Source organism: Apteryx mantelli, chromosome 22 (genome assembly GCF_036417845.1).
Source record: "Apteryx mantelli isolate bAptMan1 chromosome 22, bAptMan1.hap1, whole genome shotgun sequence".
In the NCBI taxonomy this organism is placed as follows: domain Eukaryota; kingdom Metazoa; phylum Chordata; class Aves; order Apterygiformes; family Apterygidae; genus Apteryx; species Apteryx mantelli.
Window position 1 is genome coordinate 9,502,230 of NC_089999.1, and position 12,508 is coordinate 9,514,737.

General features: G+C 63.1%; 1 protein-coding gene across 3 annotated transcripts; it reads left to right on the forward strand.

The window, feature by feature from the left end:
* The first annotated feature begins 269 nt into the window (after positions 1-269).
* Positions 270-6,251, forward strand: TRAF4 (TNF receptor associated factor 4). 3 transcript variants are annotated; one of them, XM_067309502.1, is made up of 7 exons: positions 270-483; positions 3,066-3,117; positions 3,411-3,515; positions 3,593-3,754; positions 4,412-4,573; positions 4,659-4,814; positions 5,516-6,251. In XM_067309502.1, exons 1-7 carry the CDS (start codon positions 341-343, stop codon positions 6,146-6,148), a joined length of 1,413 nt encoding a protein of 470 aa, XP_067165603.1. In that variant the 5' UTR covers positions 270-340; the 3' UTR covers positions 6,149-6,251. The 3 variants fall into 3 exon arrangements, with proteins under 3 accessions (XP_067165603.1, XP_067165602.1, XP_067165604.1); XM_067309501.1 differs by having other exon boundaries at positions 3,071-3,117; positions 3,411-3,754; XM_067309503.1 differs by lacking the exon at positions 4,412-4,573 and having other exon boundaries at positions 3,071-3,117; positions 3,411-3,754.
* Positions 6,252-12,508: the final 6,257 nt, after the last annotated feature.

A 12,508-nucleotide genomic window follows, 5' to 3' on the forward strand; every position in this document is an offset into this window, starting at 1 on the left:
CCCCGCAAGCCCCCGGGCTGCCGGGAGCAGGGTGCTGCGAGGCGGAGGGGGCCCGCGGGTCGCGGCCGGGCTGGGTGCCAGCACCCCGGGGGTGGCCGTGCCCCATGCAGCCGTGCCCGGACCCCCGCGGTGGCCGTGCCCGATGCGGCGGGCCCGGAGGCGGAGCGCGGTCCCCGGAGCGGGGCGGCGCCAGGACGGTGCCACCGCCCCGCCGGTGCCGCCCGCCCCGTCCAGCCCCCGGGCGGAGCCGGGCGCGGAGCGGGCGCGGAGCCGGAGGAGCCGGAGGAGCCGGGCGCGGAGGAGCCGGGCGCGGAGCGGAGCGGGGCCGGGCGGCCGCACCATGCCGGGCTACGACTACAAGCTGCTGGAGCGGCCGCGGCGGCGGGTGCTGTGCCCGCTGTGCGGGAAGCCCATGCGGGAGCCCGTGCGCGTCTCCACCTGCGGCCACCGCTTCTGCGACACCTGCCTCCAGGAGTTCCTCAGGTGAGCGCTGGCGTCACCGCGGCCCGCCGTGACGTCACGCGGCGCCCCCCACCTCCCGCACCCCGAGGCGCCGCGGAGGGGAGGAATTCTTTTTTTTTGTTTGTTTTTGGGGGGGGGGGAGCGAGGCCTCGCCAGCGGCCGCGGTGGTGCTCGCCGCCCCCGCGCATCCCCGCGGCGCTGCCGGCGGCGCAGCCCTGCCGCCCCCCCCCCCCCCGAATCCCCCCTCCGCCGAGCCGGGGCCGGCGGAGCCGCGACAGCCGCTCCGCGGGGTGCAGCGGCCCGTGGCCCCTGGCCGCGGCGAGGAGGAGGAGGAAGAGGAGGGGACAGATGAAGCGCAGGTCGCTGAGTTTCAGGCACTTGCAAAGATTTGAGCTTAACCCCTCCCCGTCCAAGCCCGGCGGGACGGAAGCGGCCGGGGCTGCGCCGGGATGCTGCGCCCGAGCGGGGCCTCTCCGCCGCGGCCGAGCTCCGCCGGGCTGCTCGGAGCCAGGGAAAGGGGCCCCTTGCCCGTCCCCGCGGGGCCCCGGCGCCCGGCAGCCGGCGCGGCAGGAGAGCCCGGGAGTCCTGGCAGCCGGCGCGGCCCTGGGCTTCGCTCTGCCCTCGTCCCGGTGTCCCCTCGCAGGGCTGGGGACGCGCTGGCCGTGGCCTGGCGTGGGGCACGTGCTCACGCCAGCACGACCTGGTCTTTTCGGCCGTCCTGCCCCGTGGCGGCAACCGGGGTGGCCTTTCCCCACGGCGGGTCCCCGTGTGGTCCGTGGCCGTGGGCCGCGCAAGGCTCATCTCGGCCGGGGGCCTCGCTGCCCCACGGGCTGGGCACGCGGCGGTGCAAAGCGGCGCCCCGGGCTCCGGTTTCCGCTGCTGGCGCGGGGCTCGGCCTCGCCCGGCGCAGCGACCTTTGCACGGGCTGGGGGGACCTTGGGCACCGCCGCCGGAGCCTGGTTTCTGCGAAACCGGGCGTTCCCGGGGCCGGTGCCAGGTAGCGCCGCTGCCGCCTGCTCCCGCATCTGCTCTCCGGGCAGCTCGGCGCTGCCCTGGGGCGGCCGGATGCCTGGGTCCCCCCTGCTCTTGCGGTATGGCTGGGTTTGTGCAAAACCCCGTTTGGGGGTCCCGCGGGCAGAGCTGCCCAGCCCCGCGGTGCCGCTCCGTCTGGGGGGGGCGGCCGGAGCCCCCCTGCCCCGTAACCTGGCTGCGCCCCGGCGCGCCGCGAAGGTCAGCGGCAAGGACGATCCGCGGGACCCCTCCGAGCGCTGCCTCAGCACATTCCCTGCCCGGCCGAGCGTGAGGAATGGGGCAGGCTTTGTCGGGGATTAGGCGCCGGACCCCCGCCCTGCTCCGAATCGGCAGCCCGCTCCCCGGCGGGCGCCAGACCCCTCACTCCTCTGCGTCTGGCTGCGCGGTATGGCGCGGGCAAGGCCTCTGAACGCGGCCTCCGTGGGGCTGGCGGGTCCCCCCTCGCCCCGTGCCGCCGTGGCATCGCCGGCTGCAGCCCCTGTGGCTTCGCGGCGGGCGTCCCCCCGGAAAGGGCTGAGTCCCCGGCCGGGAGCCGCTTATCTGCCCGGGTGCCTGGGGACAGTCCCTGCAGAAACCCCCGCGTGCAAACACGCGGCACCGCAGGGGAGGCTGGGGTGCACGGTGGTGTCGGGGGACGGATGCGGCAAGGTGGCAGGGCTGGGTCCGGCCGTGCCCGGCAGCAGGGGCAGGGGCAGCGGGGTCTCCTGCGCTGGGTTTCCCGGCCCTGCTCGCCCCGGGGGCTTCCTTGGGCCGCCCGGCACTCGGGCAGGGATGCGGTGGCCACGGGGGACGTCACCAGCCATTGCCGGACGGCCGGGGCCAGCACGGGGCACGGCTGGCTCCGCGCTGCCGCCTCGCAGCCCCGCTCAGGGCCGAGCGAGGCCGTGCCGGCGTCGGCCAAGGGCGCGAGGAGCGATTAGGCGCGGGGGGGGGGGGGCTCCATGCAGGCTGCGCTGAGCACGGGCAGGGCGACCTTGCATCCCCAGCCGGAGCCGTCCCTGGGGACGCTGGAGCCCGGGCTCTCCGTGTACCCTGGCACGGTGCCACAGTGGGCACAGGGCTGCCCCTGCTCCCCGCGGGCTCACCGCGAGGTCTGCTGGGGCCGTTTTCCGGAGAGCGGGAACCCCCGGGCCGCGCATCCGGGCCGCACATCTGGCTCGCAGCTGCGGCATCCGGTGGCTCGCAGCCTCTGCTGCTTTCGCCGCTCTCCCGGTCCCCCCTCGGCACCTGGCTGCCGAGCGCCGGCCGCCCCCGCCGGCAGCTTGCCCGGCCCGTGCCCGGCTGCCCGCTGGCGCGCCGCGTTAATCCGGGGGGGGCTGGGGCACGCCGGGGGGCTGCTGGGCTCCAGATGGTGCCGCGCTGGCGGCGGCCGGCGAGTCCCTGGGGAGCGGCGAGTCCCTGGGGACCGTGGCGCGGGGGCGGGGGGGGGGGGGTCGTCTGGCGGGGGCATTTCCCAGCTCAGACAGATGGAGAGGCCACGGCCGGGATTAGGGATGCTTCTCCCCGCTGGACATGGCTGCGGGGCGGCTCCGCGCCGGTCCTGCTTTGATCCCCGCTCTGCTCTCTTGCAGCGAAGGCGTCTTCAAGTGCCCCGAGGACCAGCTGCCCCTGGACTACGCCAAGGTGAGCAGAGCCCGGCGTCCCGGGACCCCGCCAGTGCCCGCCGAGGGGGGCTGCCCCGCTGCCCGGGCCTGGCACGGCCCCGCGGGCTGGCACGGGCGCCCGCGCCGAAGCGAGAGCCCTTTGTGCCGCGGCGCTGGGAAGCGGAAACCCTCTGCCCACAAAGGGCGCTTGTTCGCCTGCCCGCGGAGCGGGGGGGAGGATCCGGCGCCGGCACCGTGCCCGCGGCTCCCGGCTGGGGTCCCCGCGCCCCTCGGTGGGGGGGAGCCGCTGACGCCCCACTCCTGCCCCCGCAGATCTACCCGGACCCGGAGCTGGAGGCGCAGGTGCTGAGCCTGGCCATCCGCTGCATCCACAGCGAGGAGGGCTGCCGCTGGAGCGGCCTCATCAAGCACCTGCAGGTACTGCCGGGGGCCGGGGGGGCCCAGGGCGCGCGCCGGGGCGCCCTGGCCCCGCTCACCCGGCCCCGCGCCCCCAGGCCCACCTCGGCACCTGCGGCTTCAACGTCGTCCCCTGCCCCAACCGCTGCAGCGCCAAGCTGAGCCGCCGCGACCTGCCCGAGCACCTGCAGCACGGCTGCCCCAAGCGCAGGGTCAAGTGCGAGTTCTGCGCCAGCGACTTCACCGGCGAGGCCTTCGAGGTGGGCGCCGCGGGGGGACGTCGCCGTGGGGGGACACCGCCACGGGGCACTGCCTGCCTGGGGGCACCATGGGCGACACAGCATGGCTGTGGGGGGCACAGCCTGGTGGGGACACCTTGGGGGACACAGCGTGGCCATGGGGGCACAGCCTGGCTGGGGACACCATGGGGGACACAGCGTGGCCATGGGGGCACAGCCTGGTGGGGACACCATGGTGGCACAGCATGACCATGGGGGACACAGCCTGGCTGGGGACACCATGGGGGACACACCATGGGGGACACAGCATGGCCATGGGAGACACAGCCAGACTGAGGACACCATGGGGGACACAGCATGGCCATGGGGGACACAGCCAGACTGAGGACACCATGGGGGACACAGCGTGGCCATAGGGGACACAGCCTGGCAGGGGACACCACGGGGGACACAGCCAGACTGAGGACACCATGGTGGCACAGCATGGCCATGGGGGACACAGCCTGGCTGGGGGACACCAGGGGCACAGGCTGTCCATTGGGGACCCAGCCTGGCAGGGGGTCACCGCGGGGAACACAGCATGGCCATGGGGGGCACCGCGGGGCCCTGTCCCCAGCAGGCGCTGCCCCCGGGGGCGGGCGGCTGGCCGGAGGGTGACGCCGCTGCCGGGGTCCCCAGGGCCACCAGGGCACGTGCCCCCAGGAGAGCGTGTACTGCGAGAACAAGTGCGGGGCGCGCATGATGCGGCGCCTGCTGCCCCAGCACGGCCTGGCCGAGTGCCCCAAGCGCACCCAGCCCTGCACCTACTGCGCCAAGGAGTTCGTCTTCGACACCATCCAGGTGAGACGCGGCCCGGGGCCGCCGCGGGGGCTCGTGGCCCCCCGCCGCCGCCGCCGCCCCGCTGACGGCCGCCCTCTGCCCCCAGAACCACCAGTACCAGTGTCCCCGGTACCCGGTGCCCTGCCCCAACCAGTGCGGGACGCCCAGCATCGCCCGCGAGGACGTGCCCACCCACCTCAAGGAGAGCTGCAACACTGCCATGCTGCTGTGCCCCTTCAAGGAAGCCGGCTGCAAGCACCGGGTGAGCGTCCCCAGCGCTGCGCCGGCCCCCGCCGCGGCCCCCTCCCCGGCATCCTTGTGCCACCCCCCCCCCCGTGGCGTGCCCAGGCGTCCCCGTGCCTCTCCTGGCCCAACCCCAGGGCGCTGCTGTGCTGTTGTGTCCCAACCCCGTGGTCCATGGGGTCCTCGTCCTGTCCTGTCTCACCCCTGCGTCACTTTGCTGCCCTGGCATCCCCCGGCCATCCCAACCAGGTGTCCCTGTGCCATGCCACCACCGTGTGCCCATGGCCCCGTGGTGTCCCCATCCTCTCCCACCCCGCTCCTGCATCCCTGCATCCCCACAGCGTCCCCCTGCCACCCCCCCTGTGTCCTTATTCAAATCCCCATGTCCCCATGGCATCCGTGTGCTTCCATAGGGTCCCCATAGTGTTCCCTTCCTGTCCTGTCCCACCCCGGTGTCCCTACAGTGTTCCCATGCCATCCCACCTTGGCTCCCCCAAACCCCCATAGGGTCCCCATGACATCCCCATGTCATCCCACCCTGGTGTCCCCACGGTATCCCCACGTCATCCCACCCTGCTGTGCCCATGACATCCCCATCCTGTCCTGTCCCACCCTGGTGTCCCCATGCCATCCTGCCTCGCCGTCCCCACGGCATCCCCCTGCCGTCCCACGCCGGTGTCGCCGTGGCCCGCGGGCTCACGCTGCCGCTGCCTCCCGCAGTGCCCCAAGCTGGCCATGGGCCGGCACCTGGAGGAGAGCACCAAGGCGCACCTGGGCATGGTGTGCGCCCTGGTGAGCCGGCAGCGGCAGGAGATCCTGGAGCTGCGGCGTGACGTGGAGGAGCTGTCGGTGAGCAGCGACGGGACGCTCATCTGGAAGATCGCCGACTACGCCCGCAAGCTGCAGGAGGCCAAAGCCCGCAGCAACTACGAGTTCTTCAGCCCCCCTTTCTACACCCACAAGTACGGCTACAAGCTCCAGGTCTCGGCCTTCCTCAACGGCAACGGCAGCGGCGAGAGCAGCCACCTCTCCGTCTACATCCGCGTGCTGCCGGGCGAGTACGACAACCTGCTGGAGTGGCCCTTCTCCTACCGCGTCACCTTCTCGCTGCTGGACCAGAGCGACCCGTCGCTCTCCAAGCCCCAGCACATCACCGAGACCTTCCACCCCGACCCCAACTGGAAAAACTTCCAGAAGCCGGGAGCCTCGCGCAGCTCCCTGGACGAGAGCACCCTGGGCTTCGGCTACCCCAAGTTCATCTCCCACGAGGACATCAAGAAGCGCAACTACGTGCGGGACAACGCCATCTTCATCAAAGCCTCCGTGGAGATCCCCCAGAAGATCCTCGCCTGAGCCGGCGCCGGAGAGGACGTGAGCGGGGCTCCCGCCTGGGCGCTGGGGAGAAGCCACATGGTGCTGAGTCCCTGCCCGGAGCGGTGCCCGTGGGCTCCCGGGGGCCGGGGATGCCGCCGCGGCCGGCGGCTCTCAGGTAGGCGGGGGTGCACCCAGCCCCCCCCGTCCCCTCCCCGGGGGCTGGGCCCCCCCGCTGCCCCCCGCCCTGCCGGGCGAGACCCCGCGGAGGCAGCCCCTTCTCAGGTGCCGGGGGCGCCGGTGGGGCTGGGCCCCCCCCGAGCCCCTCGCCGCGGTGCCTGGCGGCCCCGGCCGGACCCCGCCGGGACCCGCCGCCCAGAGCCATATTTTGTAACCTGGTGCCTCCCGGGAGCACGTTTGTTATTTATTGTCCCGGGCGCGGGGGCCGCTGCGGCCCCCCCCTTTCCTGCCTCTTTTTCAATAAACTCTTCTTGTATTTATTACCGCCGCCTGGACTTCCTGCACTCCTCCCCCCCCCCCCCAATTGCATTAGTGCCCCCCCCTTCGCTGCAGCCAGTACCAGCTCCAAACTGGCGCCTCCAGGCAGCCCTGCGCGGGCGGCTGGTGTCAGGTCCCTACTGGTGCCTGGTGCCACCTGCGTGCTGGTGCCACTTCCCAGTGCCAGCCCCCATACTGGTGCCAGAGCCAGTGCCATGCTGGTGCCCATGTCAGTCTAATATTGGTGCCAGTGCCAGCCCTGTACTGGGGTCCATGCCAGCCCCATGCTGGTGCCCGTACCAGTCCTGTGTCGGTGCCTATGTCAGCTCCATGCTGGTGCCCAGTTCAGCCCTGTACTGGTGCCCGTGCCAGCCCCGTACTGGTGCCCATGTCAGACCTGTACTGGGGCCCATGCCAACCCCATAGTGGTGCCCATGCCAGTCCCATACTGGTGCCTGTGCCATCCCCTGTACTGGTGCCCATGCCAGGCCTATATTGATGCCTGTGCCATCCCCATACTGGTGCCCGTGCCAGTCCTATACTGGTGCCCATGCCATCCCCCATACTGGTGCCCATGCCATCCCCGTACTGATGCCCGTGCCAGCCTTGTACTGGTGCCCGTGCCATCTCCATACTCGTCCCGTGCCATCCCCATACTGGTGCCAGCGGCAGCCCCGCACTGGTGCCCGGCGCCCCCCCCCCCCCCCGCGGTGCTGCCGCGCCCGCCCCGCCGTGGAACCAGGGCGCCGCCGCGCGGCCGCGGGCGGGACTGCAGGGCGCCGCGGCCCGGGGGCTCGGGGGGCTCCTGGGGGGCTCCAGGGGCTTCGGGGGGCCCCAGGATCTCAGGGGCCAGGTCCCCACCGTGGGCACGAGGGCCGGGAGGCGGAGAAGGGCCCTGTGCTCCGAAAGACCCCCCCAGCTCCTACAAGAGGCAATTTGGCTGCTCCTATTTATTCGCAGCAATATGCCTACAAATAAATAACGTTCTACGAAAGTGAGCTTTACCCAAACAAATTTATACACAAATTGCGGGGGTGACATGCCTGCAAGCTCCAGCATGTGGGTAAAGCTCAGCGCTGAGCCGAGCGCCGCACGGATAGCTACACCGGCAGAGGAATATTTCCTAGGGCTTGAAACCCTCCTCAGCACGGGGCCAGGGCTGGGCTGACACTGCTGACAGGGGGAGCAAGGCCAGAATTGCACACGAGGTTGTTTGCAAAGCCTTTTTTTTTTTTTTTTTTTTTTTTTCCTATTTTCTTTTTCTTCCCCTCCCCAATTTTTGGGAGTCTGTTGCTCGTGAGCACTCACGCGCAGGTGGGCTTCTGGCCTGCCCAGCAGCTGGACGGCCTCGGAGCAGCACGGCCCCGTCTGCAGGGAGCAATAGCTGTGCGAGGCGAGTTTCCCAGGCAGCCCAGCCTCACCCGAGCGCCGCGGCCCTTTGCCTGCACAGCTATTGCCAAGCACCTTTTGTGTAGGTGATTTCCACCCCCCCCCCCCCCCCGCAACTCCGCCTGCGTTTTGCATGGTTAAGACTGACGTGGCCTGAGCTCGTTAAAGGTGACTGCATTAGCGACGCCTGCACTATGCACAGGGATGCTGGTGAGCAAGGAATTACAGCGGCGCAGCGAAAGCTGCTCTTGCGCTCTGGTTACATTAATTAAAAAAAAAAAAAAAAAAGCCATAGCTTATTTATGGAGTGCACTAAAAGCTTTGGCTATTGCGGTAAAGGGATGCTAGTAAAAGAGCATGAGGTCACGTCGGGCATTTAAAAAAAAATCAAAGCTGGGAAGCCATGCTGCCAGGGAGCAGCAGTGAGGGGGGAAAAAAAAACAAAAAAACAAAAAAACCACCCTCCCAGTGCAAGGCATGGCCTCGGCTGCGAACCTGAACCGCTCCGGCCCCTGCCAAAGGCCCTGTTTGCACAGCTCTGCGCACGCGGCCACGTTGCACTTTTCCTCTCGCCGAGCTTAAATGCGCGATTTGCCATGAGGCGCCGCTCGCAAGCAGCGCCCAGCGCGAGCACTTCAGCACCACCCAGCCACAAAATCGGCACCGATTAGCGCCGCGAGACGTCTCAATTTACCTCGGTACTTTGCAATCGGAGAAACTGTGCGCGCTTCGGCTGCAACGCGCTGCTTTAAATGTCAAACGGATCTTCAAGCACCTCTTAACCTTACCGTGTTTGCATAAATTGTTTCAAAAATCGGGTAGCAAAGTCCCTGCAAGGAAAAGTGTGTGGAGAGGCAGGAGGTGGAGATGCTCTTAATATTCATGGGGGAGAGGGAGAAAAAAAAATCGATTTGATACTAAATTTAGACTCAAATATCAAGTTTAAAAATAAACTTCCTGGAAACTTGTTGGTGCGAAGATTTATTATAAAAGGCCTGGAATGTGCCGTATCATGTTGGACCAGCTTTCTCTCAGCCCCACCGACCCCCCCCCCTCCCCCCATGGCTTTGACACCGGCCAGGTATTTCACAAGATGCTCTAGCTGCAGAGTAAAGCACTCTTATTTAGTAACCTATAAAGTGAGCAAGTCCCTAGCCCCGCTGCAAGAGGCTGGGCTCGGCCCTGGCAAGTGCTAGTTGGCTTGTTTAAGACTGTCATCGCGTTGGAGATGTGCTTATCGCAAATAAATAGCTAGCCCTCTTCAAATCCTACAAAACCTTCGGGATCTAGACAGGGAAAATTTTGGAAAAAGGCTCTCAGCTTCCAAACTGTTGAAGGCAAAGACTATGATTAAAAGGCGGGCAGCCCTGGGAGGGTTAGTTTGAATTCCTGTCCCCGGTACTGTCACAGAGCTGGAGTTCCCACCGCCAGTATTTGCACTGATTATCGGTGCCTCTCAGTCAAGATGTCTAAAACGGACATCAATATTTTATAAAGGATAAAAATGCAAGACAACACTGCTTTATTAAAAACCTGGAAGGGTGCCCTCTCTCCCCCCAGTGCTTTTTCCTTTCAAGGAATGTGGGATTCGAGTAAGAGGGCAGTGAAGGAGAGGATTTTACGGTGGGACCGATTAAATCTTGGTGTGATTTCACCACTTCAATTTTAGTGCTTCTCTTAGGACAGCAGGCATCCCAGCTGAATTAACGGTTTGTACCCAATTGCCTTGAAATTAACTTAAACTAATTAGATAAAATACTCCAGTAATTTTATTACAATTCGGCCTTGTCTAGCATTGGAAGAGCATCTGAAATACGGCCGTGGCTGGAGGCTCTCTGTCGCGAGCTCCTCGAGCGCCGCCGGAGCCTCCCGCCCCAGGCTGGGTTGCTGGGCGCAGCCGGGTCCCGCCGCGTCCGGCGGTGTGGGAGCGAGCAAGGGGCGCACGGGGCCCAGCTGCTCTCGCATGACTCCCAGGCCGGGCTCCAGCACGCAGGGGAGCCTCCGGGTGCCACATCAGTGGCCGTGGCAGAGAGCAATAAGTAAGACCGACCTTGTCCCACTGCCACCTCCTGCCTCTGCGCTGCTCCCAGAGCTCTCCCCTCCCTTCAGCCCGGGGAAGAGTTTGCAACGCGGCTCACGGCATCAGGCACTTAAGGGAAGCCCTTCACAGAAACGCAGGCAATCGCCGAGTTTAAGAGTGGTGGGCGATACATGAATTCTAGTAGCTCTGGAGCAATGCTGCTGCCCTGTTTCCAGCCTGGTGACGCTGTGCTTCCTGGTCCAGGAGGTTTGTCAAGAGATCTCAGAGCTAAGATTTCAATGCGAGAATGTAACCTTTGAAAATGCAACTTCCTTTTGCTTCATCTGCCTCCGCGTGGCCCTTTAGGACCCACGCATCAAGCAGAATTTTTTAAGCCTAAGTATTCCTTAAGCTTTTCTGGGTTTCATAACATCCTTTGAGCCCCCAGAGGTTACACACCCAGCTGAGAAACCCTGCCTTGGCAGAGGGCGCTTTCAGCTGACCCATAACAAAGTGCTGCTTTAATGATGCAGAGCGCACGATGCAAAGCCCGTCGTAGCCCATGATCCTAGGAGACCGCGAGAGCTACTCCTTTAGCAGCTGTTCCTTTATAAACTGCCTCAATCAAGAGACAATATGTCACTATTTTTCTATTCAGAACATCTTAATTAATGCATTGCCTATCTTGGATCAAAATCAATGTTAACATCCTCCCACCATCTACCAGGGTAAGGTGAACAAAGTGTAGAGTAAAAAGGAAATACCAAATCTAGCAATTAAATCATTGCAAGAAAAGCATTTTTGGAGCTAAAGGAGAAATTTGAAAAGGCTGAATCTTATTCTGCCATGTGCCAGGCCAGTAGAAGGCTTTAGTTTAGTTAGTTATTTGTAGTTAACTTCTCGGTGGTGATAGCAACCATTCACAGTGAAGTCCCCGCTGGCTAATTATCACACCAGATCTTACCCTGATAAACAGGTCTAACTAGCTACAAAGATGATGTAAAAGTTTCTTGAAAAGGATTGGTGGAAAGGATCCTCCTATTTGGGACATATTAGGAAAGCAGATACTGAAATAGTTCCAACAGTACAAATTCAAAGGGGATGAAGGTCCTAAAACTGCGTCTTCCCAAAGCAGACAGAGCAGTTGCTTCCCATACAGTCAGTATTTCTGTATTTGGGAAGAGGGATGCGGCAGTATCTATGGTGGAAATGAACTCTCCCCACTCGAAGTTGCCCATTTTAGCCCAAGTTCCTGGAAAAGCATGTGGGAACCAAGTATGTGTCTTAGTGTCAGGGGAACGCTGGAAACCACATGAAAGATATTAGTTTGTCATCAGAGGGATTTAGACACTCACGTGTTTCCAGCACATCCAGAGGAGATGGATTTTGAAACCATCAGCAGTTGTTCTGTCATTCTTTTTTCTCACAGAGATGAAAACATGCCACCAATCACGTAAATAAGACACCCGATCACAATGAAGCGAAGAAAAACCTCTTGGCTCTTATCTTCTGGAAGGTTTCTACAAATGTTACATGAGTCCCTTTTAAAATTTTTTATTTAATATTATACTAATAACCAAAACATTCAGTTTGCTACACACAAGTTATTAATGCCAACATTTTAAATGACAGCATCAGGAACCTTCCAGATATACCTTTCAGAGCAGCCCTACATGTCCCAGAGACGGTTTTCTCCCGAACACGAAAAGCAGACTGTGAGAGGGGGCCAGGCGGAGGGACCCGGCTGCTCTTTCTCCTGCCCCCACCCCGTACCACGCAACGGGAGGCAACGGCACAGACCCAACCATCGCAAACTTTGTCTCCTCAGAGAGGTTTATTTCTATCTTGTCAAGACGTCTCAAAGTTCACCTTGACAGGACTTCAAATCATCTCCTTGAATCCTCTTCCTACTGACTTCTTGAATAATTATTTCAGCACTTTTTTTGGCTCCAAGTTTTTGTATGATACTATGTTTTTCCAGAGCTTCTTGGTGCTCTTACAGGACAAGGGCATCCTGGCTGTGCCCTACACATTTTGCACCCCAGAAACCCTTAGAGACCCTTCCCCAAATTCCCTTTATGGCAAGTGCCCAACTTCCAGCCAGCAACACCCATTCTCTACAGCCTTTGGCTTCAGGTATCGATTACTACAGGCCAAGCAAGCCTCATTCATCCACACTGCATAAAAACAGCAGAAGGGGCAGAGGGACCAAGTCTTCTCTCTCTCTTTTTTTTTTTGCTTTACTTTTTATTTTTCCTGCGGACAAAAAAAAAATTCTAGTTCATACCCGTAGCACATAAGAAGCAGCGTATATAATCAGTATGTGGTTTAATGAAATACAGCAGCAATTCCCAGTTCTCTCCACAGTGAGCCCCAGCAAACATTTCTGTTTGGTTTCTACGGGAGTGGCCGAGTCCCACGGAGACATCTTTCACATCATAAGCTTAAAGAAAGAAAATTCACAAGTGTCTTTATAAAATGTTAACTTTGGGCTG

Excerpts from the sequence above, each read along its gene's own strand:
- TRAF4 (XM_067309501.1), top strand. The coding sequence starts at position 341 with ATGCCGGGCTACGACTACAAGCTGCTGGAGCGGCCGCGGCGGCGGGTG. Across the intron at positions 484-3,070 it reads TGCCTCCAGGAGTTCCTCAG|GCGTCTTCAAGTGCCCCGAG; the intron begins GTGAGCGCTGGC and ends CTTGCAGCGAAG. Across the intron at positions 4,574-4,658 it reads TCGTCTTCGACACCATCCAG|AACCACCAGTACCAGTGTCC; the intron begins GTGAGACGCGGC and ends CTCTGCCCCCAG.